We start from the raw sequence: 23719 nt of genomic DNA, 5'->3' as shown, positions 1-23719 counted from the left end.
CCTCTATAGTCTGCTTCGACAGCTCACGTTCCTTTACACACTAGAAGAGTCTGTGTACTTCGTTAATTGGATAGGCGCTAATTAGGAGCCTGCGCAACATGTGACGCTGCAAACGAAATGGCCGATTCTACAATGTATAGTTTTCGATATTATTTCTTCCGATTATACCTTACGTTGATGTATATTGTGGCAGTTTATCAACCCGGGCTCCCGATACTGTCACTACCAACAGTAAAAGGCCAGACCTACTGTACCAAGGTGCAGCAATGCAGGCTACGACACTGCTGCGTCCTGCGGGTTTGTAGGGAAAGTCTGCCACCTACTGGTGAATATGAAAGACCCTGAGGGGGAAAAGTTCTCTCTCTCTCTAATGATTTCTACGTCCATAAGAACATGATGGTTTGTATTATTTAACGGTGGTAGTTCCAACATTTAGATTTCATGCAAGAGATGTTATAGGTTCTGAACATGAGTAATAAAAGCAAGATTGTTATTGGAAGATTACGAATGCAATTTACACAAGCAGAAATGGCTCCAGGAAAATTGAGACGTACAGACGCAAGGATTATACTGTACTGAGAACATTTACATGTCGTTTAGCAGACGGTTTTATCCAAAGCGACTTACAATAAGTACATTTGTCTAGGTAAGAGAATAAACGATATCAGTCATCCTTAGTAAAACCTTCGAAAACCATCGCCAGTCACTGCGAGAGAAAAGAAAACGCGTTTCTTTTTTTTAAGATCAGGTAACGAACAACAGGGTGTTAGCGGGTGGAAAGGTCTGAGAAGGAGGAGCCCAGGTGTAGCTTAAAGAGATGGGTCTCATCCTCAGATCCTAGGCCTCATTTATATCAAATTCGTCTTTATTCATCTAGGTTAGGTGCGTTGAGAGAGTTTGAAGAGAGACCTGGTCCTCGGTGAGTGTACTGCATTATGAAGCAGGAATGAACAATGAAATACTTTATTTATGGGGTTCAAACAGTCAAGATGTTTATTGTTTCACAAAACATCGTCATCACAATGCACTTTGGGACACACTTCAGCACCAGACATCACGGAACATCACTCTTCTTTTTCTATCACCAAAAAAACATCAAAGGTGTCACTTCAAATACAAGGCACAAAACCATCAGTAGCTCTTTGGGGAAAACACTTCTGAGTAACAAACATGGAAAAAATAGTTGTCACAATAGTTATCCATGGCGAACATTTTGAGTAGGCACATTTTCATTTCAGCTGTTATTTGCTGACTAGAACCTCTCTGAAACAATGGATTTTGTGGTTCAGCATTATAACGCCATGTTGCTTTATCTAGTAACCAATCATAAAGTACACAACATTGCACACGCAGACACACACACACCACTGTACTATCACCACACAATACACACCATTCATGTACACAACAAGTCACTCCACAATTCACCACAGTTATCCAACAGCATGAAACATCGAAAGTGAACATGACAGCTAAACAGCCAATTGAGTTACAGTAATTTCAAACTGACGTATGTTCCAAATTACTCTGACCTCATCGTCATTAATCTCCACAACGAATCATGAAATGTATCCTGAGATTTTTTTGTATGGTTTTTGTACCACGCCTGGCATTCATTTAGTCAACCCCAAATTGTTAAACTTTATGTATGATTGGCAAAAAAGGGTGATTCCCTTTGACTTAAAGCAAGACTTACTGTTTTCTCTACATTTCAACTCTTGTAAGGCTGAATACTGTAACTTCTATTTAGACCTGTCTATATCTATATTCTTTTGGTAACACTTGACAACATCAACCAACAACTACAGGGATCTTTAATTTTTTTAGTATCTAACCTTTATTTATCCAGGTTAGTCTTTTCTGAGCTGACCTGAGCCTTTTCTCGACTGTTAGGAACACGACTCCTCATGTCCTCTCCTACGTCCTCCACTCGCGTCCTGCTGAAAACGCAGCGGAGGACAAGATCTAGTTTCCTCCCCTTAGGTAGGTCTCGAGGACGAAGCGGACGGTGGAGAGGATGCGAGGAGACGCAGTCGTAACAACGTGACAAAAGCCTCTAGTCTTCTGAGGCCCAATCAGGACACAACCATCAACTAAAGACTTCTCACTGGGGCTCAGAAGAGGAGATCTCTCCTACAGGACGCTCTCTCTCTCGTCCACCAGGGGGACGATGTCAGGGGCCCCGGTGTGCTCCTGGGTGGTCGTCCCGGCCCTCTTCAGGATGATCCCCCGCAGGTTCTGGTTGTGGACCAGGTCGGCCGTGGTGTCGGTGCTGCTGCCCGGGATGATGAGGATCTTTGGGCTGAGGGTGGAGGAGGAGGAGGAGGTGGAGGTGGAGGTCTCCGTGTCTGGGCTGACGGCCTGCTTCTGGGTGTTGGTGTTGTTGGTACCGTTGTTGGAGTTGGAGTTGTTGTTGAGGGTGGTGTTGCTGGCGGTGTGGTTCAGGTTGCCCACGCCGGGGGGGGTGGTGCTGGTGGGCCAGGTCTCGTCGGGGCTGCTGGCCATCAGACTGGCCTCGGACGCGGCCTCGGAGCAGATGGACATCCGGGCCACGGCTGTGTCCTGTAGGCCGCTCAGGCTGCTGGGCAGGAGGCCTCGCTTCTTCACCAGACCCTCCAGCTCCAGCTCGATCAGGCTGGGCTTCACCCCCTCCTCCTCCTCCTCCTCCGCCTCTGCCTCCGCCTCCTCCAGGGAGTGGTCTGACGAGCTCTCCGCGGACCTCACCCCCGAGTCGGACGAGTCCTTCTTATTCAGGAGGATGTCAGAGAGGAAGCCTGGCTTGGCCAGGAGGCCCGGGGCTTGGCCCGCCTGGGCGTAGGCAGTCTCCTTGGCCTTCTGGAGCAAGGGGGAGTTGTCGGACGCCTCCTCCGACCCGGACCCAGACTCCTCGTCGCTGGGCAGCTTGGTGTAGCGCGGCCCGGCCCCCTTCACCCTGGATCCGGCCTTGGAGGCCCTGGCCTGGTCCAGCTTCTCATCCTCCTCGCTGATGGGGTCCAGGGGCAGGCCGTCGGCCGTCTGGGGGAAGTCCGGGGCATCGCTGGGCTTGGAGGAGCCTCTCTTGGAGGCAAAGGGCTTACGGCCCTCCTGTTCGGCCCCGTCCTTGCCCTTCTCCTCTGGGCCTCCCCCTCCGCCCCCTGTTCCTGTGCTCTGGAGGAACTGGCCAGGGTGGGGCTGGACGGGCCTCTCCCCCCCGCTGCCTGACATCTCCAGTGTGGTCATGGAGGCGATGTATTCCCGGTAGGCGTCGCGGTACTCGGCCTGCTGCTTGTCCGTCAGCTTGCAGATGTCGTTGGACGACTCCTGGGAGTTGAGGCTGTTCATGCTGGGGGTGCGGTGGCTGGTGGCCTGGCGGGGGAGGAGAGGAGGGGAGGGGAGGGGAGGAGTGGGGGGGAAGAGGGGTCATGTTATTGGTTTTCTAACCAACATGAAAAAGCACTCACTTAGTATTTTTGTGCCACAAGTTGAAATGGCATGACAAGAGCATCTTAACCAGTGTGTGTTTGTGTGTGTGTCCTATCTTGGCAGTTAAGAGAAGTAACAGCTTTTCTGACTGAAGCGTGAGGCCCTCTATCACCCTTGCTAGTGTGTGTGTGTGTGTGTGTGTGTGTGTGTGTGTGTGTGTGTGTGTGTGGTCAGCCACCTCCGAGAGCTCCATTAACTTCCTCCACCCAAGGAGGTCAAAGCAGCTATGTTCCGTTTCTCACCCCAAACCACACGTCCATGTAGCCCTGCTGAGGTCAACGAATACAGCACAAATAGGGGCTTGTGGGGCTATGTGCAAGGGTTTGTGTGTGTGTGTGTGTGTGTGTATCTAACAGCCAGTCCACCCACCAGCCAGTGTGTGCCGTATCTGTGTGTGTGTGTCGTGTCGTGTCGTGTATGTGTGTGTGTGTGTGTGTGTGTACTCACCGGCCAGTGTGTGTTGTTACTGTGTCTGGGGGGCTCCTCCAGGCCTACGTTGCTGAGCTCTTCAAAGCTGAGGTTGAGGCTGAAGCCCGCGACCTCGTGTTGGGGGGCAGGGGGACGTCTCCCTGGGTCTCCATGGACCATGCTGCTGCCCTGCTCACTGCCCGCACGGGAGTCATCCTGCAGGGCATGGGTCTCCACCTGACGCTGCTCCATCACCTGGTAGACACACACACGCACGCACACAGCAGAGGAGAGAGCATGTTTAGAGAGCTGAATATAGGCCCAAATTCACCGGTTATTGGTCAAACATTTGGAATAAACTCACTCAAGCTATAAGCACCAGCCATAGACCAAACATATCATCAACTTCTACAGTATGAGCAAACATCCTGTTACTTCTTATATGTGGATGGTTATATTTTAGAGTAATACTGACAAAGCTGAAAAACACGATACAAGCCGTATTTTACATAAGCGGGAAACGTATTGCGTTATTGAACTATGTGGGACACAGTTGAGCTTTCAGCAGGAGGAGAAACGCTACGTTCTCGTAAAAACGCAGAGTTATTCAGACCCTCAGACTAGAGAATGCTCTCTTCCCTCCTGACAATAACCTTCCTTCATCCCTTCATTCTGCTATCAGCCATCTTGGGCCAGATGGCGGGCTGGCTGCCTGTGTTCTGGCAACACAACATGCGTTTGTATAAGAGGACAAATGGACATCTGATCAACACAGCTACATGTGGTAGTGATTTCAGCCCCCCCCCCCCCCGGTTTCAGCACACTGCCCTCCCTCGTAATACGGATTATATAATCTCAAATATCTCCAGAGGGTTTGAGATGTATTACAAGACCAGAGGCCATATTACAGAGGCTCAGATTTGGAAAAAAAACAACTACAAAAAAACACACAAACACAAACCACGGAGTAAAACAGAACAGTGGAGGAGAGACGGACAGATGAGACGTGGACATAAAATAAAAGGGTGTATTAAAAAACAAAACAAATGTGCTTTAAAGTAGAAGAGGGCCATATTACAGAGGCTCTTATTTTGAAAACTAATGAAAAAAAGGCACAAACACACGACTAAAACCACTGGGTAAAAACTGAGGAGAGAGGGAGAGATACGATGTGGGAAATAAAAGAAAAGGGATCCATTACCAAAACCAAAACCAAAACGAGGCGTTTTAAGGAGAGGAGTCAGACAGTCTTACCATTCCTCTGAAGAGTTGCCAGTCTCCAAAGTTCATGTCCATCTCTTTCTTCAGGTCGTCCAGGTTACACTGGGTCAGGACACGTCCATTCACATTGGCCTGAGACGGAGAGACAAGCGGGGACATCAATAACAGGCCCAGGGAGGGACAAGCAGGGACACATGAACAACAGGCCCAGGGAGGGACAAGCAGGGATATACAGCAGTAGAAATGCTGGGACACAGGGACACTCAGTCTGAATAAGTCAGAAGAAGTTGGGCATATACTGTATGTATGTAAGCATAGATTGGGGGGGGAGGGGCGGAGGACCATACACAGAGTTAGAATGATTCTAAATTAGAATGACTAAATATAATTCTCTCATTCTAATTCTCATTCTCTAATTCTGGTTCTAATTCTCATTCTCTAAGTCTAATTCTCGAGTTCTAATTCTCATTCTCTGAGTCTAATTCTCTACTTCTAATTCTCATTCTCTGAGTCTAATTCTCTACTTCTAATTCTCATTCTCTGAGTCTAATTCTCGAGTTCTAATTCTCCCGGACCATATTCATGTAAAGAACAGTGGAGACAGAGGACACCCTTCAGACGGATGACACAGTCCTCACAGTGAATGGATTCCTGAGCATGTCTCCCAGCCTCATTTCTAAAAGGTGAGCTTGTATGACTGCTCTACTTTCTTCAGGACGTGAACGTCAGCACGGCTGAACAAGGAGGAGCTTTGAGGGGAAGGCACAGTGTCTCACTGAAGGCTGTGGTCGAGAGGGTTTAATGACATCCTGCCTAATAGGGGCTAAACTCAATGGGACACACACACACACAGCTGTGTTGAAGCATGTACTGCTGATACACTGATAGAAACAAGAAACCCTGTGTGGAATCAGTGGATAGGAGTGAACAAGACAGATGAGTTTGAATCTGGCAGCTTTATTGACAGAGGTGCTGTGTAAACATGCATTTAGTAAGAGGGGTGTTGTGTGTGAAAGAGGCTAGGACAGTGTGTGTGCATGTGGGTGTGTCAGTCCTCACCTTCTTGATGGTGGCGGTGTACTGAGCCAGCATGTTGGGGTCAACACCGTCGATCTGTTTGACACGCTCACACACGGCGTCTGTGTTCAGGGAGCTAAGCAGGACCACGGGGACGCAGGGCACACTGGAGCCAGAGCCCTGTCACACACACACACACACACACACACACACACACACACAGTCATATCATATTCACGTATGTAGTCAGTGTTGTTACAACCACAGCAAACCCATACCGTTAGCTCACACTGTTAGCACACTTGGTCAGTGGTCAGGCTAACACTGGAGTAGCGCTTCACTGCAATGAGGACACACTTCAGAGCAAGGCACAGAGGAACACAACAACAACAACAACAACAACATGCAGTTGTGTTATATCAGTGCAGGCATCTGTGAGGTATCCATGTTAGGGCACAGTAACCAGAGAGAGATCCACCAGGTGTGAAGAATTTTAATAAGGACTGTTTGACCAAAGAGATGAATGTGTGTGTGTGTGTGTGACGAATTTCAATAATGACCGTTTGACCGAAGAGATGAGTTGTGCTCCTATGCCCTTTGCAGTATGCTGCAAATATCTCCCTCCACAGTGTCTAATGACCCAGTACAGTGGCCATGGCCAGAGAGAGAGAGAGAGGGAGAGAGAGAGGAGAGAGGAGAGACAGGCAGTCTCCACCCCTGCTCTCCTCGACACAGAGCCACCACAAGTCTGACAAACAGCTCAAACCCTTGCCCTCCGAATGCTCCCTGACTAGGGCCTCCCAGCCTGCCTGACAAGCCACCCACTGGTAGAGAAACAAAACACAACTCCCCCCCCTCCTCCCCCTCCCCCCCCCTCCCCTTCTCTCTCCCTACTAATACCACCAGGACATGGTTTCAGTCTGGGCAACCGAACAACAGCTTTGTTTGTTGACTCGGGCGAGAGACCGGCCCGGCTGAGATTAGAAGACTGTGTGCTGACACACTTGTCCCTTCTCGCTGTGAAGGCTTGTCAGTGAGGGTAAGCTGCCCAGGGGTGACCGGACCAGACCAGGCCAGAACAGACCAGACCAGGCCAGAACAGAACAGACCAGACCAGACGTGAGGCTGGAGCGCTCTGCTGGGAGTGGATGCGGAGGGTGAACGTCACTCTGGGAGCTTCTGTATACAGACGGACAGCAGGCCTGCGGTGTTGTAGCTGCAGTGTGCTGTACTGTACGAGCCAACGTGGGGCCCGGGAAAAGCTCTGGTCCAGGGTGGAACTGAGGCTGCGTTCAAGCGCTCCTCTGAAACTCTGAACAATAGCGCCCAGTGGGAAACTCAGATGTAAAAGTAACACGTTTCCTAGTGGGAATGTTCAGAGCCTCTTTTTCAGAGGAGCACCTGAATGCAGCATTAGCAACTGCAGTAAGGCCTAGCTTGTCTACTTTGATAGAACTACATTCTACTAGAGATACATTAAACTAAACCTGTTAGAGCTACATTCAACTAGAACTGCATTAAACTAGACCTATTAGAACTACATTAAACTAGAACTACATTAAACTAGACCTATTAGAACTACATTAAACTAGAACTACATTAAACTAGACCTATTAGAACTACATTAAACTAGAACTACATTAAACTAGACCTATTAGAACTACATTAAACTAGAACTACATTAAACTAGACCTATTAGAACTACATTAAACTAGAACTACTATTCTATTAGAACTACATTCAACCAGAGATACATTCAGCTAGAACTAAATTACAGAAGAACTGAACATCATCCTCTGTACAAAGCAGTGGGTTTCTATGTTGGGCATCTGTCTATATCTATATTTCTGATGCATGCTGGGTGGTGAAGAACCAGGAAGTGTTAGAGGTTGAAGTGAGTGAGGTAGAGGAAGGAGGGATGAAGGGAGGAAGATGGTGGAGTCCAAATAGCTGTGTACCTGCTGCTTGGCTTTATAAGGCAGAGACTTTAACTGCAGACAGACAGACAGACAGACAGACAGACAGACAGGAGCAGGACATTAGGACACATGCTGAAGTCGTCTCAGAGGGGGAGAACAGCAGGGACATTTATCTCCAACCCAGCAGGCAAAGACTCTCATACAGTAGTCACCCATACAGCCCGGCTTGATCTAGAATTCTTATACAAAAGACGAGTCAAATATTGGGCTTTGGAAACAGTGGGCTCTTAGAAGATAATCTTAGCAGAGAGAATGAGCACAGAATGTGGTGTTTGGAGAGAGAGAGAGAGAGAGAGAGAGAGAGAGAAGCGGAAAGCAGAGAAATAGAGTGAGAGAGTGAGACATTTCTCGCTCGACACAGAAAAGCAGAAGTTTCCATTCTGAGAAAGCTTTAAAAAACAGTCCTCCACCCTGTGTGTGTGTGTGTGTGTGTGCGTGCGAGCGAGTGTGTGTTTGCGTACTTTGGGGGGTGTGTGTGTGTGTGCGAGTGTGTGTTTGCGTACTTTGGGGTGTGTGTGTGTGTGTGTGTGTGTGTGAGCCCGTCCTGTGTGTGTGATAAGGCTGTAATTACAGCGTGGCGGAGAGGGAGCAGAAGGAAGAGGAAACAGAGGCCTGTGAGGGAGGAAGCGTCTCGTGAAGAGATAAGCCCGGCGCTCTTTGTGCTGCGCGGCCTCACAGCCTCTGATGCTAATCCTCCAGCCCAGGGAACCCAGCCCTGCGCTATCAGCCAGGCAATTACACTGAGCTGCCCACTGCACACACACACACACACACACACAAAGAGAGAGATACTCACGCACACAGGCGCACACACACACACACACACACACAGACACGTACACAGAGAGAGAGAGAGAGAGAGAGAGAGAGGGAGACACACACACACACACACAGTATGGATAGAGGAAGGGTGGGACGGAGGGATGGGCACGGAAAGAGAGCAGGAAAAGAGAAAGTGGTCTCGGTGAAAGGAAGGGAGGAAAGGAGAGAGAAGGAGGGATGGTTGAACAGAACATGTGGAAGAGTGAGATAGAGACGGAGGAAGAGGGGGAGGGAGGGAGGGAGGGTTAATGCAACAGGGGGATAGAGAGAGAGAGAGAAAGAGAACATGTTGCTGAAATCCTGACACTCTCAGAAGTCCCAGTCTCCCGCTGCTGGTAAGAGTCTGTGTCTGAGGCAAGGCATGGCTCTGACTCACATCCGACACCACACGTGACTCCCTCTACAGCAATCTGACTGGTCAGACAGGCACCCAATCATGACCCTCAAACCCTCCCTGGTGTCATTGGTGGACAGGATCCATTACTAATGAATTGAAGAATTAGTTAATTAATGTAATTACACTTTAAGTACGCTTCAGCTTGACTGTGCATTAGTTATATTATGATGTTATATGTTATGTGAATGCAGTCCCTCCAGTGAAACATGCAGAGGGATAGAAGGGCGTTCTCACGGGTTAGTTCACTCCTGGACACCGACACTGAGCCGGGCTAGGCAGACAGAATGACAGAGAGAGAGAGAGAGACAGAGAGACAGAGAGACAGAGACAGAGAGAGACACAGAGAGTTGGAAAAAGGGAGAGAGAGAGAGACAGAGAGAGAGAGAGAGAGAGACAGAGTTGGAAAAAGGGAGAGAGAGAGAGACAGAGAGAGAGAGAGAGGGAGGGAGGGAGAGAGAGAGAGAGAGAGAGAGAGGGAGAGAGAGACAGAGTGAGAGAGAGAGAGACAGAGACAGAGACAGAGAGAGAGAGAGACAGAGAGAGAGAGGAGAGGAGAGGAGACATCCATCTGACTACACAACGGCACGCGGAAATCCCCCCTGTTCGCTTGTCAAACTCTGTTAGTGTGAATCTGTGTTAGTGATGTTGCTATGTGAACATGTAGACAGTGTTCGGTGTGTGTGTGTGTGTGTGTGTGTGTGTGTGTGTGGCGAGTCGAGACAGTCACACAGTCAGAGCAGTTGCTAATGCTCCAGCCAGCCAGCCAGTAGGGTCTGTGTGTGCTGGGGGGGGGGGGGTTACCATGATGGGGGCATTGGTAGGAGAGGGGAGACCCTCCCTGGCGTCCTCTGTAATAACATCCTGACACAACAGAGGGAGGGGGGGGGGGGAGGGGAAGGGAGGGAAGGGAGGGAAGGGGGGGGTTGGGGAGGGGACAGAATGGGGTGAGTGTTTTGAGGACATGAGGACAATCATCCAAACCAGGACTGTGTGATATTGACTGAACGGACCATTAATGCTGAACAATACTCCTGCCTTGGCTTGAACAACACAAATGAAACTTGGAAAAGCAAATGGACTAGAGGTAGAAAAACACACTCCTTCTCTTCACACACTCCAGGGAGGGAGAGAGAGAGAGAGAGGGAGGGAGGGAGGGAGGGAGAGAGAGAGAGGAGGATAGGTGGGAGGAGAGGAGAGGAGAGGAGATGGATACATGCAGGAGGCTGCCCAACAATAGACCTGGAGGCAGATATCACAGCTGCAGCTATAGATCACGTCCGGCTGTCTTCAGCAGCGGAGGAGGGAGAACCCAAAAACACAGACTCATCCTGAGCTTCGGTTCTGAGAAGTCTCATTTGGGCCCCGACTACATAGTATTAGACAATTTAGAGAGTAAACAAATCTGTTTCACAAAGCCAATGTGACATATAGATGTTATTTGTGTCAAATGTTATCCTAAAAATCAAGCAAATCGTGAATCATACAGTACAGTGAATCATACTATACTACAAACAAAAAGTCCTGGTGTTTACAAACCGCTACAATCTATCTACTGTTAAACCACTACTGATACCTAGTGTAATGCTACATGCTAGCGCTAGGGTTCTCGCGTTAGCATTCTAGCGTTAGCATTTTAACGTTAGCATTCTAGCGTTAGCATTTTAACGTTAGCATTCTAGCGTTCTGGCACTGTGGCTGGTGATGGACAGGTCTGTACTTACAAGGCCATTGGTGGCGTCCCTGGGGTGGGCGGTTTTAATGGTGGTACGGGATGGGGGGTGATGGGAGGGGCCGGGGTGATGTCTGGGCAGGTGATACACATGATGGGGGAAGTATGGCTGGAGAGAGGGACAACGTGGAGGACAGGGTTAAACACACACACGCACGCGCGCGCACGCACACACACACACACATACACACAATGACCATCACATGAGGGACCTCACACACATGCACACACCATGACCATCACACACACACACACACACATACATACACACACACCATGACCATCACATGACGAACCTCTCTCACACACACACACACACACACACACACATACACCATGACCATCACATGAGGGACCTCACACTCTCACACACACACACACACACACACACACCATGAACATCACAGAGAGTGTGTGAGAGAGTGTGTGTGTGTTTGTGGGTGTGAGTTAGTGTGTATTCGAGTGTGAGTGTGCGTGTTTTTGTGTGTTTTTGTGTGTGTTTTTGTGTGTGTGTGTGAGAGTGTATGTGTGTGTGGGTGCACACTTGTGAGTGTGCCTGCGTGCGCGTGTGTGTGTGTGTGTGTGTCTCACCCTGTTGTAGAAGGGGTGCTGGGGTCCAGTCATGCCGCTGTAGTAGCTGCTGTGGGGCTGGGGGGGCGCCACCCCCGGGGGGGGCAGGGAGCCGGCGAAGGAGCCGGCGGGGGAGCAGGCGGGGGACTGCAGGCTGTAGCCTGACGCGGCGCGGGGCACCGCCTCCTGCAGGGGCAGCGTGGGATAGCTCACTCCTCCCATGTGCATCTGCTCCCTGGCAGCACGGACGTCTGGGGGAGAGAGGGAAGACGAAGAGAGGGAGGAGAGGGTGAGAGAGAGGTGAGACTGTGTGGGGGGGGGGGAAGCAGGGGAGATAAGGAGAGTGAGGGAAATCAGGAGGACAGGCGGAGAAGCGAGGGAGAGGAGGAGGAGGAGGAGGAAGAAGGGGAACAGGAATGAGCGAGGAGGGAGGAGAGAGGGAGCAGAGGAGAGGCGGGGGAGAGGAAGAGAGAAGGAGCCGTTTCATCTCCGCTGCTGATGTAGATCATGTCTTGGACGGGACTATAAAGAGACGTTAGATCCACCCACTCACAGCTGATTTACACAAACTTATTTGATCGTTTTCACGGAGTTCAAATAAAGCTTTTCGGAGAGAAAATGGAAATGCAAATCAAGACTTTGATTCTTCACTCAGTGCACTGTGGGGAGACGCACTGAAAAAGAACACTCTGTTCAGCTGTCTGTGTACAAAATAGAGAAGAGCTCATCAGGGTTTTAAGTGGTCTTCTGTTTTATTGTGTGTGTGTGTGTGTGTGTGTGTGTGTGTGTCTACATGTCTGTGTGTGTGATCTCCCTGACGGAGAGTGGAAGGTGTCCAGCCTCCCCCCCCGTCACCCAGGCCTGTACCAGCCTCCTGCCCAGTCACCCAGGCCTGTGCCCAGCCACCCCCCCAGTCACCCAGGCCTGTGCCCAGCCTCCCCTTAGTCACCCAGGCCTGTGCCCAGCCTCCTGTGGGCAGCCAGTGGGCCGGGCTGTGGACGACACCCTCCTATGAGGTTGAGTCACTCATAAAGCCCCCATTGTGCTCCACACGGGCCTGGGCCTGGGCCTGGGCCTCACTTCACTCAACACTCCAACCATGACAGGGACATCTTGGTGCCTGTTTGGAGCTCCTAGCCGGCGCCACTCACAGATCCACTCTCACACACACACACAGACACACACACACACAGACACACACACACACAGACACACACACACACACACAGACACACACACACACACACACACACAGACACACACACAGACACACACACACACACACACACACACACACACACACACACACAGTCACTATATTTCCAGGCCTGGGTGTCTGGGTAGTGAGGCCTTGGTCACCTCTCCCTCTGGTCAGCTGTGACCACTATGAGTAAGACTGTCTCTGGTGAACAGACGACTGTCTGTGTGTTCTGTGGTTAATAACAGTGTGTGTACGTGAGTGTGTATGTGTGTGCATGAGTGTGTCTGCGTGTGTTCATGTGTGTCTGCATGCGTGTGTGTGTGTGTGTGTGTGTACCATCACACTCTTCTCCCAGCTCAGCAGACAGTGACGTCCCGTACCGCGTGTGATAGGCCTGTCATGTCCTACAGTAACTGCGGCAGCTTGAGAAACAACGACAACGTCATTCACACCAAATACGGTATTATCTCTGCTCACAGCGAGGCTCATTTGGAGCCGGGCAGCTGACTCATGGAGCGGTGGAAGAGTGAGGTGACCGTGACCGTGACCGTGACCGTGAGAGTGCTTCTGGGATGAAGGGGCCAGGGTTTTGGTCGCAGACGAACGTCTAAGTGACAATTCAGCCGTTATCACAAAGTCAACTAGCTATGACAGGAACCGTGGCGTCCATTTTAGGGAGATGGTCAGGCCTTTGAGTTGAATGGGTGAGCAGAGTGACGGTTGTCATGGTGGTTGCGTGTGTGTGTGTGTGTGTGTGTGTGTGTGTGTGTGTGCGTGCGTGCATGTGCGTGCATGAGCGCGCGTCTGCACGGGTTTGTCTGTGTGTGTGCGTGCACGCATGTCTGCACATGTATGTCTGCGCGTGTGTGTGTGTGTGTGTGCACACCTGCGATGATCTCCCTGAGTTTGGGGTCCAGGTTGACGGTGCAGGGCAGGAACATCTCCACGTCGCGCGCCGTGAGGACCGGCGTCCGCGAGGACAGGAACACCTCGAAGCTGCGGACGTCCCCGTCGATCTCCAGAAGAGGCTCCACGTCTTTGGTGGTGGGGATGTTCTTGGAGATTCTAGACCCAGAGAGGAAACAGAGAGGCGGACGGTTAAGAGATGCCAGAGATATCACTCTGGTGTTGGACGTGCAACAGCCCTCTCTGCTGCTCTGGTATCAGGAGAGGAGAGGAGAGGAGAGGAGAGGAGAGGAGAGGAGAGGAGAGGAGAGGAGAGGAGAGGAGATAAGTAGATTTGCTGAGGAGAGATATACGTAGAGTTTGTTATCTTGGCCCTGCAGCAGGCAGAGAGAGGAAACCTGAGGAGATGACAATCACGCTAATTTAGCGAGCTTCAAACGGAAGCTTCTAGTCCACTGCTGTTAGCGATGGTAGACTCCGTGCAAACAAGACATTCTGATTCCATTCCACCATGAGCTCACAAACAGCATAATATCATAATGTTCCATCCACAACATGTTGATGACGGTGAACCGTGTACGTTTTCTATACAAAACACCAGAAAACAGGGATTTTCGGCTACTCCCCCACGTTACAAATGGCTGAAATGATTGAACCCAAGAAAGAAGAGGAATCTCTGTATGTATGCCTACCCTAAACACTATGTCTTCTTTGTAAAAGAAAAGCTGATTGTTACAGATGATTTTTGGTTCTGGATGATTGTGGACGTACAGTATGTGGTATTGACATGTAAGTAAGGGGTTAAAACACAACGTTGTCAGGGGTGCTTAGTGGCGTAGCACACTAATGCGATAACCACGTAATCGCAAGGTTCCGACCCTCGACCTATCTTGCATGTCATCCCTCCTCTCTCTCTCCCATCCTTCCTGTCAATCTCTACTGTCTCTATCCCAATAAAAGCAGAAATGCCCTAAAAACACACAAAAAAAACCTATATAATAATTATATATTATATAATAATAAATATATAAATATCTATATACAGTACCAGTCAAAAGTTTGGACACACCTTGCCAAGAGTGTGCAAAGCTGTCATCAAAGCAAAAGGTGGCTACTTTGAAGAATCTAAAATATAAAACATATTCTGGTTTGTTTAACACTTTTTTGGTTTGTTTAACACTTCATTATATAATATTTTAAAAAACAACAACAAAAAAACAACAACAACGTTGTTTACATTGACGTTCGGTCAGATATCGCGCCGGTAATTGACTGATCTGTTTAACTCTCATAATCATATAACTCAGACATGAAAAATATGAAATGCAGGGAGATTTGTAGGGCTGGCTGTTCATCGTCTGTGTGGGCGTGTTCGTATCTCAGGCCGCTGATCAGTGGGGTGTGGGTGTCCTTATCAGATGAATGACGAGATCGCTCCAGAATGCGGGCATTTTTCCTCTCTCTCTCTCTTGTCTCTCTCTCCATCTCTCGCTCTCATCTCCCTGTCTTTCTTCTCTCCATCTTGCTATCTTTGTCCCTCTCTCTCTCTCTCGCTCTCTTCTCCTGTTTCTTTCCATCTCCCCCCCTCTCTCTCTCTCTTTCTTTCCATCTCCCCCCCCTCTCTCTCTCTCTCTTTCTTTCCATCTCTCTTACTCATCTCTCCCTCTCTCTCGTCCTCTTTCCCCCCCCCCCCCATCTCTCCCCTCTTTCACTCTCCCTCTCTCTCCCCCTCCCTCCCTTTCTGTTAGGTTGTGGGATAGCTGGCTCCAGCAGACGGGGTATTTCCCTTCTCCTGATCCGTTTTAGGGGAAACAGAGGTTGGCCTCTCTGCTGGCTGATTAGTTCCCCATGCAACACCGCGGCCACCCAAACGCGAACCCAAGCTAACCCAGGGTAAATTAGCCCTCAGCAGCAACACCAGGGCTAACCCAAGCTAACCCAGGGTGAATTAGCCCTCTGTAAGCAACACCAGGGCTAACGCTCGCTAACCCAGGGTGAATTAGCCCTCTGTAAGCAACACCAGGGCTAACCCAAGCTAACCCAGGGTGAATTAGCCCTCAGCAGCAACACCAGGGCTAACGCTAGCTAACCCAGGGTGAATTAGCCCTCAGCAGCAACACCAGGGCTAACCCTAGCTAACCCAGGGTGAATTAGCCCTCAGCAGCAACACCAGGGCTAACGCTCGCTAACCCAACAGGGGTGAGCTCACCGTCTGGCGTGCCGCCCTAATCGGATTTCTGCTGGCCAAATTTTAACCAATTTGCCAGGAGAAATCTTGTCACAATGAAGCTCAGATAGCCTAATGCACAGCTGAGGTAGATTTGCTGGGTAAACAGACCGGGGTCAGGACCTCGGAGGGGACATCGTACACTCACTCACTCACTCACACACACACACACACACACACATACAGACACACACACACACAAACACAGTAATACAATCAGCGTACACACGCACAGCTCTACTCGCTGACACCACAAGCGCTATTCAATCAAGCTTGTTATCCGAATGTCAAGGAGAAATAGAAAAAATAAAACCACATTTTTTTTCCCAGTTATTTTTTTTCTACACAGAGTACGTGCGTTAAGATTAAAAAACAAAATTAAAAATAGCTAACAGTGTCTACATGGTGACGCTTTTGGCTGAGCTGAGTGACCGCGTGGCGACTTTAGACAAACAGCTTCGCCACGTTTTCTGTAGGAGTTCCTGCCGTCAGGTAAGGAAGCCGCCGGTGGAGGGATACACAGTAGTGGAGCTTCTGACCGGCCTTCTGGTGGAGGGGTACATACGGTAGTGGTGTGTGATTGAACTTTCGAGCAGGCGTGGACTCCTCAGTGTTTCCCATGGTGGTGTGTGTGTGTGTGTGTGTGCTGGTGTTGACACAGATCTTGTGTCTGGTCTGAGTCAGGCTCAGGAGGCAGGCAGCCAGTGGTGAGGAGGACAGGAGAGGAAGAGGGGAGGAGAGGAGGAAGAGGGGAGGAAGAGAGGAGGAGAGGAGGAGAGCAGCTGGGCTCCTGTGGACAATGCTCCTCACTGTCCCTCCATCAACCTTCTACTGCAGGGTCAACGCAGGGCTACTGGGCTAGGGTAGTAGTCAGGTGACCTCTCCTCACATGAGGGCCATTAGCTGTCTGTCTGCCTGTCTGCCTGCCTGTCTGTCTGTCTGCCTGTCTGTTTCTCTGTTTGTCTGTGCCTGCCTGCCTGTCTGTGCCTGCCTCCCTGTCTGTCTGCCTGCTGCTTGCCTGTCTGTCTGTCTGCCTGTCTCTCTGTCTGTGCCTGCCTACCTGTCTGTCTGTCTGCCTGCCTGCCTGTCTCCCTGCTTGCCTGTCTGAAAGGGATGCTATGTGGGGACCAGGGGGAGGAGGTGGGGGCCAGAAGGGCCCGGGGGGGGGGGTGTGGGGGTGCCCTGACCAGGGCTGGTTTGGGGATGTTCAGTCAGAGGCAGGGAACAGGGCCTGACACTCAGACACACAGCAGCACAGTGTCCAGCCCAGACACCTGGCTGTGGAGAGGGGGGTTTCCAGAGATGAAGGGCTGTGAGGGAATGTGGGTTTGATTCCATTTCCCACGCGCTGTATTAACCCCGGCCACTCTGACAGAGTCACGCTGTTCCGCCTCTCCAGCTGGGATCCTTGTTTATTTGTGAGCGTGCAGACGCAGACCCACAGGAGCCAGTGACACACACACACACACACTGTCAGTCGCACGCACACGCAAACACATATAGTACACAGTCACACACGCACACATAGCACACAGTGACACACACACACACACACACGCACACACATTCTTGTCACATAGGGGACTTCCTCTGTCTATACAAAGCACACACTGCAGCATTGACTTCCTGGCTTCTAGTAATAAGTGACGCTATGATGTTTTTTTTATGAGAACATCTTTGACCATCACTCTGGAGGCTCTCTCCACAACGCCTTACAAACACAATACCGAGAAACAGAAACAAATCCAAATCATCCCATCGCTAGCAGTCCTGGGAAGTCATAGATTACAGAAGATTTATTGAATCAACAAATATGATCCCGCTGAGAATTTGTTACACGATAAGCATCATCTCAAACGCAAACACATGACGGATTTCAGGATTTTATGATTGAATTTCGAATATGAATCTCTGCTCATTTGTACGCAACAAAAGTACTACTATGAGATCTGAGGACTGACACGCACTGCTGAGGCGGAGCCCAGAGCTCAGACGGGTCTTTCTGTTGACTCTGGCCCACGGGCCACCAAGCAAATACAGAACCTGCTGCCCCAGAACCTTCCAAACACAGAACCTGCTGCCCCAGAAACTTCCAAACACAGAACCTGCTGCACCAGAACCTTCCAAGCACACCCTGCTACTCCAGAACCTTCTAAAGACACCCTGCTACTCCAGAACCTTCCAAGCACACCCTGCTACTCCAGAACCTTCTAAAGACACCCTGCTACTCCAGAACCTTCTAAAGACACCCTGCTACTCCAGAACCTTCCAAACACAACAGTGTGGCGTGGCGTGGCGTGGTGTGGGATGGGGGACCAAGCAGAGACATCCATCATCGTCATCAACAACTTGGCACAGAGGCGCCATTCCTAGCATTCACACCCCGGCCCGGCCCGGCCCGCTCTGTCTGCTGGCACGAGGGACCGCCTCGGCCCAGGGGACATCAGAGTCATCCGGACACATTCAACCTTAAAGGGGCATTTCAGTTAAAAATGTTTAAAAAAATGTTTATTCTTCTTTATTAGATTTTTTTGATTTTTGTATCATCCGTCAGTCCGCCCTCCATTCCGTCCCAAAATATCATTTCCCTGACAGGGCGCAAGAGCCTCATTAGGTATTAGGACAGAAAGTCTATATTTACATCCTGGAACAGATCCACGATGATACATTGTGTCAAAAGCGTGGATATTTGCCTGGAAGTGTGATAGAAAATCATTCTGGAGTAAAATAGCCCTTTTAATACTGGGCTTGTTCTGATGACAGCACAGGTCAGAGGAACCGTACGGGACACAGGTTCACAGGAGGAGCACCGGCGTGTCTGACTGGCAGGGTCAGGCCTAAGTGGTGTTATAGCACAAAGAGCCCCATTTAAATGACAACAGCACTTGCCAGCAGGGCTTAACCACTTCAAATGACAGCTTTCAGAGTCAACTGGGGAAGAGTGGTCGGCCTTCACATCAAAGAAGTGACACTAATTGCTTTCGACACAACCATCTCCTTGTAGAGAGAGATGGGGGGGGAGAGAGAGAGAGAGAGAGAGAGAGAGAGAGAGAGACAAAGATAGGCAAATGAACAAAGCCATTCTTATCAGGCATCTTTCAACGACCCTGACGACATGGGAGAGACGATCTCACTCCGGCCAGCTCGGATGAAGTCGATATGTTGCTTTTTTAAAAAAGCCTGAAGAGACAAGAGAAATAAAGCATGTCAAGAATCCTGCAGCCGTTCCCCACAATGGGCCCATTGATGGGGTCTGCAGCCGCACGAACAGGCTCCTCTACAGGGGCTGGCAGGCAGCAGAGTTAGCCTCGTGCTGACAGGCAGCATTAGCCTAGCGCTGGAAGGCAGCAGAGTTAGCCTAGCGCTGGAAGGCAGCAGAGTTAGCCTAGCGCTGGAAGGCAGCAGAGTTAGCCTAGCGCTGGAAGGCAGCAGAGTTAGCCTCGCGCTGGCAGGCAGCAGTTAGCCTAGCGCTGGGGAGGTTTCTATCCACATGTTAATGGCTCCCAAAGCTGCCTGCGCTAGCCTTTCTTCTCCTCCAACACTCCCACACACTGCAGCTGACGGGAAAGAGAAGAATTGTCCCTCTATTTCCTCGCTCTGTCTCCCTCTCTCTCTCTCTCTCTCTCTCTTTGTCTCTCCATCTCCCTCCCTCTCTCCTTCCCGGCGGGCCCTGAATGTGCCACTTGACTTTTCTTACCGCCACCCACTGTGGGCGGACGGATGGACGGACGGACGGACGCGCTGAAGCGTGGCATCACACAAAGAGGCTGTGGAGAGCATCTCCATAAAGGGCCGGAGAGAAAGAGAGAGAAGGAGAGAGAAGAGAGAGGAGAGAGGAGAGAGAAAGAGAGAGAAGGAGAGAGAAGAGAGAGGAGAGAGAGAAGGAGAGAGGAGAGAGAGAAGAGAGGGAAGGAGAGAGGAGAGAGAGAAGAGAGGGAAGGAGAGAGAGAAGGAGAGAGGAGAGAGAGAAGGAGAGAGGAGAGAGAGAAGAGAGGGAAGGAGAGAGGAGAGAGAGAAGAGAGGGAAGGAGAGAGGAGAGAGAGAAGGAGAGAGGAGAGAGAGAAGAGAGGGAAGGAGAGAGGAGAGAGAGAAGGAGAGAGGAGAGAGAGGAGAGAGAGAAGGAGAGAGAGGAGAGAGGGAAGGAGAGAGGAGAGAGAAAGAGAGAGAGGAGAGAGAAGAGAGGGAAGGAGAGAAGTGAAATGCCAACACACATTTGTTTTCTGAGGGCCGTGAAGAGAAGCAATGTTCCCTGTGAATACAACAACACAACACTGGCCAAGCGGCCGGCTGGCGCCACAACCAGCCTGGGGCTGGAGCAGTCCTCTGACGGAGGGACGGGGGGACGGGGGGACTGGGGGCGGAGCGGGGAGGGCACCCAGCAGGCACAGGGCGGGCACCCAGCAGGCGGTGGTGAAGCCTGGGGAGAGGCTAAGTGGGATCCTTGGGACGACCCTAACCATACCCTAGCCCTAACCATAACCATAACCCTAACCTTAACCCTTACCATAACTATAACTATAACCCTTCCCTAACCCAAACCTTAACTCTTATCACACAAACGTAACCGTAACCCCTTACCTTAACCGCTTTCCATCTCAACCTCAACGTGGAGGACATCACGTTCGGACCAGCGGTTAGACTGGGTGACCACAGAGAGGCCCTTGTGACCCCAGAGAGGCCCTCGTAACCCCAGATAGGCCCTTGTCTCCCCGCTGTCGCCAGGCGGGCTGGCACGCGGCCCGCCGAGGAGGAGGAGGTGGAGGAGGGGGGGGGGGGAAGGAGGAGGGGAAGGAGGTGGAGGTAGGGAGGGAGGGAGGAGGGGGAGGAGGAAGAGGAGGAGGAGGATGGGAAGGGGGAGGGGAGGAGGAGGGGGAGGGAAGGAGGAGGAGGAGAAGGAGGGGGAGGAGGGGGAGAAGGAGGAGGAAGTGGGAGGAGGAGAGGAGGAGGGGGAGGAGGAGAAGGAGGAGAGGGAGAAGGAGAAGGAGAAGGAGGAGAAGGAGGGGAGGAGGAGGAGGAAGAGGGGGAGGAGGAGGAGGTTGTTGTTGTTGCGAAGGGAGAGAGGAGCTGCCAAACTCTCTGTGTCGTCCACAGGCCTAAGACCCAGAGGAGGAGGAGGAAGGAGCAGCAGCCAAGTCTGTTTCCACTTTAGACGACGCCATGTTTCCTCCTACCACTTAAACCCTCGTCGCCGTGACGTTTCTACGAGCGAATGCTTCCAGTTATGTTGTAAACGCTGCCTCCCGCCCGGCCTCGTCTTCCCTCTGCCCTGTACCAACCGACATCAACAGCGACATTGCGTTTCGTGTATACATCCGTGGCAGAGTTTAAGTCTGTAATTACCGTTCCTATGTACTATGCTGGACCTTTGCATCTAAGACGGACCGCAGAGAAACGCTCGCTAATGGGAAACATACCGTGATGATAAAAAAAAAATACTAAAAAAACCAGCAGCCGGAGAATGGCCTCTCTCTCTCTCTCTGAAACACGGGTTTGGGACTCCACAATTTCTCCGAAATGATTAAACTCATCTGTACACAAACCCACTCCGTTCCAGACCCCAAAAACCCCAAAAACCCCAAAAACCTTAACTGAACTCCGCATTCAGAGAAGCTAAACGAAACATTCCTGAAAAAAACAACAACTATACAGGATATTAGAAAACTAGCCTCAGTTTAATGATTTATGTGAAATGGGGAATGTTTTGAACTTGGTCCACAGCTGAGTGTGGCGGAGGGGGTAACAGGGGAAGGCTTTTCTGACATCAACGGAGCAGAGCAGTGATGTTTGATACGTGTCACGGTCGACAGACAGGGGTTGGGTCTCAGTCCAACATCTGGACCGGGCTCACATCCTAAACCAGGAGTCGAGGAGGAGGGATTCATCTGATCCTTTCAGGTAAATAAAGGTTGTTCTTTTCTGGCGGAGAGAGAGAGAGAGAGAGAGAGAGAGCGAGCCTGAAAACAGGCCGACCGGTAATCCTTTCCTTAACTTCATTGAGGAAGACGGATACATCAGACAGACACAGGACGGCCTGGTGAAGAGAGGGCTTAGTCATAGAGAGAGACAGAGAGAGAGAGAGAGAGAGAGAGAGAGACAGAATGACAGAGACAGAGAGAGACAGAGAGAGAGACAGAGAGTTGGAAAAAGGGAGAGAGAGAGAGACAGAGAGAGAGAGAGAGACAGAGTTGGAAAAAGGGAGAGAGAGAAGTGTTTTGTATGCTTTGGCAATACAACATGAATGTCATGCCAATAAAGCAACTTTGAATTAGAATTTTGAGAGAGCGAGAAAAAGAGAGAGAGAGTGAGAGTGAGAGAGTGAGAGTGAGAGTGAGTGAGAGAGAGAAAGAGTGAGAGTGAGAGAGAGAAATGGAGAATGTAAGAAAAAGAAAGCGAAATGGAGAGAGTGAGAGAAAGAGAGAGAGAGTGAGAGAGAGAGAGAGAGAGACAGAGACAGAGACAGAGAGAGAGAGAGAGAGAGAGAGAGAGAGAGAGAAAGAGAGAGAGAGTGAGAGAGAGAGAGAGAGAGACAGAGACAGAGACAGAGAGAGAGAGAGAGAGAGAGAGAGAGAGAGAGAGAGAAGAGAGAGAGAGAGAGACAGAGAGAGAGAGAGAGAGAGAGAGTGAGAGAGAGAAGAGAGAGAGAGAGAGAGAGAGAGGGTTCTATTTGGAGAGCGCTACTGATTCATGCATCGTCTCTCCTCCATGCTGCTTCCTGTCTGAGGAGAGCAGCTGCCAGTAAGAGCTCGGCTCTGACAGAGTCCCTCAGAACACCGACAATACCTAGAACGCATCATTCACGATGTCCTACCAGACAGGGCAGTCCAGAAATGGCATAATGATCACATTCACAGAACTACTAAGCTGCTTTTTAGAGAGAGAGAGGGAAGGGAAAGAGCACCCCCTCCTTTCTCCAAACTGCTCAGATGAACTCCTTTGTCCTGCCGAAGCGAAGGGCTTCCCAGAGACGGGAGCTCTCTGCTCTCTGTTTGACATTTTCACGTGAACCCCTTTCCTCTTCACACCCCTCCCTTATCTCTCCATCCTCTCCTCCTCCTCCTCTGTGGCCGGCCTGACCTCTGTTGACCCCTGCGCCCCCCTGCGCGCCACATCAAAGTCACCGGGGGTCCGGTGCGCCCTGGGCTTGGTGACAGCCAGGGTGAGCAGCCACGCTGTCCAATGAAAGGTCAGCGCTGACCTCCTCGCTGCTATTTATAATCCCCCTGCCACCTTCTCCCTCTCAGAGCACAAAGGAGAGGGAGAGAGAGAGGGAGGGAGAGAGGGAGAGAGAGAGGGAGGGAGAGAGGATCACACACATCGAGACACACCCACAACCCCCCCCCCCCACACACAGACACACACACACGAACAGAAAGAGAGCACAAAGCACAAGGCGAGAGCATATCACAGGTAAAGTTCAACCTCACACACTCTGCCAACCCATCCACACACACACACTCTCTCCTTGCCTCCTCCCTAATTGTGCTTCTGCAGCTCTCTCTCTCTCTCTCTCTCCCTCCCTCCCTCCCTCCATACATCAGATCAAGGTGAGCTGGACAACATCACATCACAGGGGGACGCCATCCAGGCCTTTCATCTGGAATGGATCGAAACGACTAAAACAAATAGAAGCAAAGGTGCTGTTCCTTTTCTCCTCCAGGCTCCCAGAACTCTGAGCGGAGAGAGTTTCTGCCCTCAGCACCGAGCCTGGCGCTCTCGTTTCAAAGAGTTTAATCCTTCATCTTCAGCTTATGGACAAATGAAAGGGCTTTAAGTGGATTTG

At 50.7% G+C, this 23719-nt stretch overlaps 1 protein-coding gene across 1 annotated transcript in view; it reads right to left on the bottom strand.

Moving 5' to 3' along the window:
• Positions 1–972: 972 nt before the first annotated feature.
• LOC310824805 (kinase D-interacting substrate of 220 kDa B-like) overlaps positions 973–23719 on the bottom strand; it is a gene marked incomplete at its 5' end in the record, with an annotated part of 36978 nt that continues 14231 nt past the window's right edge. Inside the window, 7 exons of the mRNA XM_083698055.1 lie at positions 973–3345; positions 3910–4125; positions 5125–5223; positions 6151–6288; positions 11028–11144; positions 11627–11856; positions 13693–13871. Of these exons, the coding sequence (XP_083554181.1) occupies positions 2134–3345; positions 3910–4125; positions 5125–5223; positions 6151–6288; positions 11028–11144; positions 11627–11856; positions 13693–13871 (2191 nt within the window). The remainder of the gene's footprint in view (positions 3346–3909; positions 4126–5124; positions 5224–6150; positions 6289–11027; positions 11145–11626; positions 11857–13692; positions 13872–23719) is intronic.

The sequence above is a fragment of the Argentina silus genome, assembly GCF_951799395.1.
Source record: "Argentina silus genome assembly, contig: scaffold_170, whole genome shotgun sequence".
Classification (NCBI taxonomy): domain Eukaryota; kingdom Metazoa; phylum Chordata; class Actinopteri; order Argentiniformes; family Argentinidae; genus Argentina; species Argentina silus.
The sequence above is the reverse complement of the archived record's forward strand: the minus strand, read 5'-3'. Positions and strand labels throughout refer to the sequence as shown.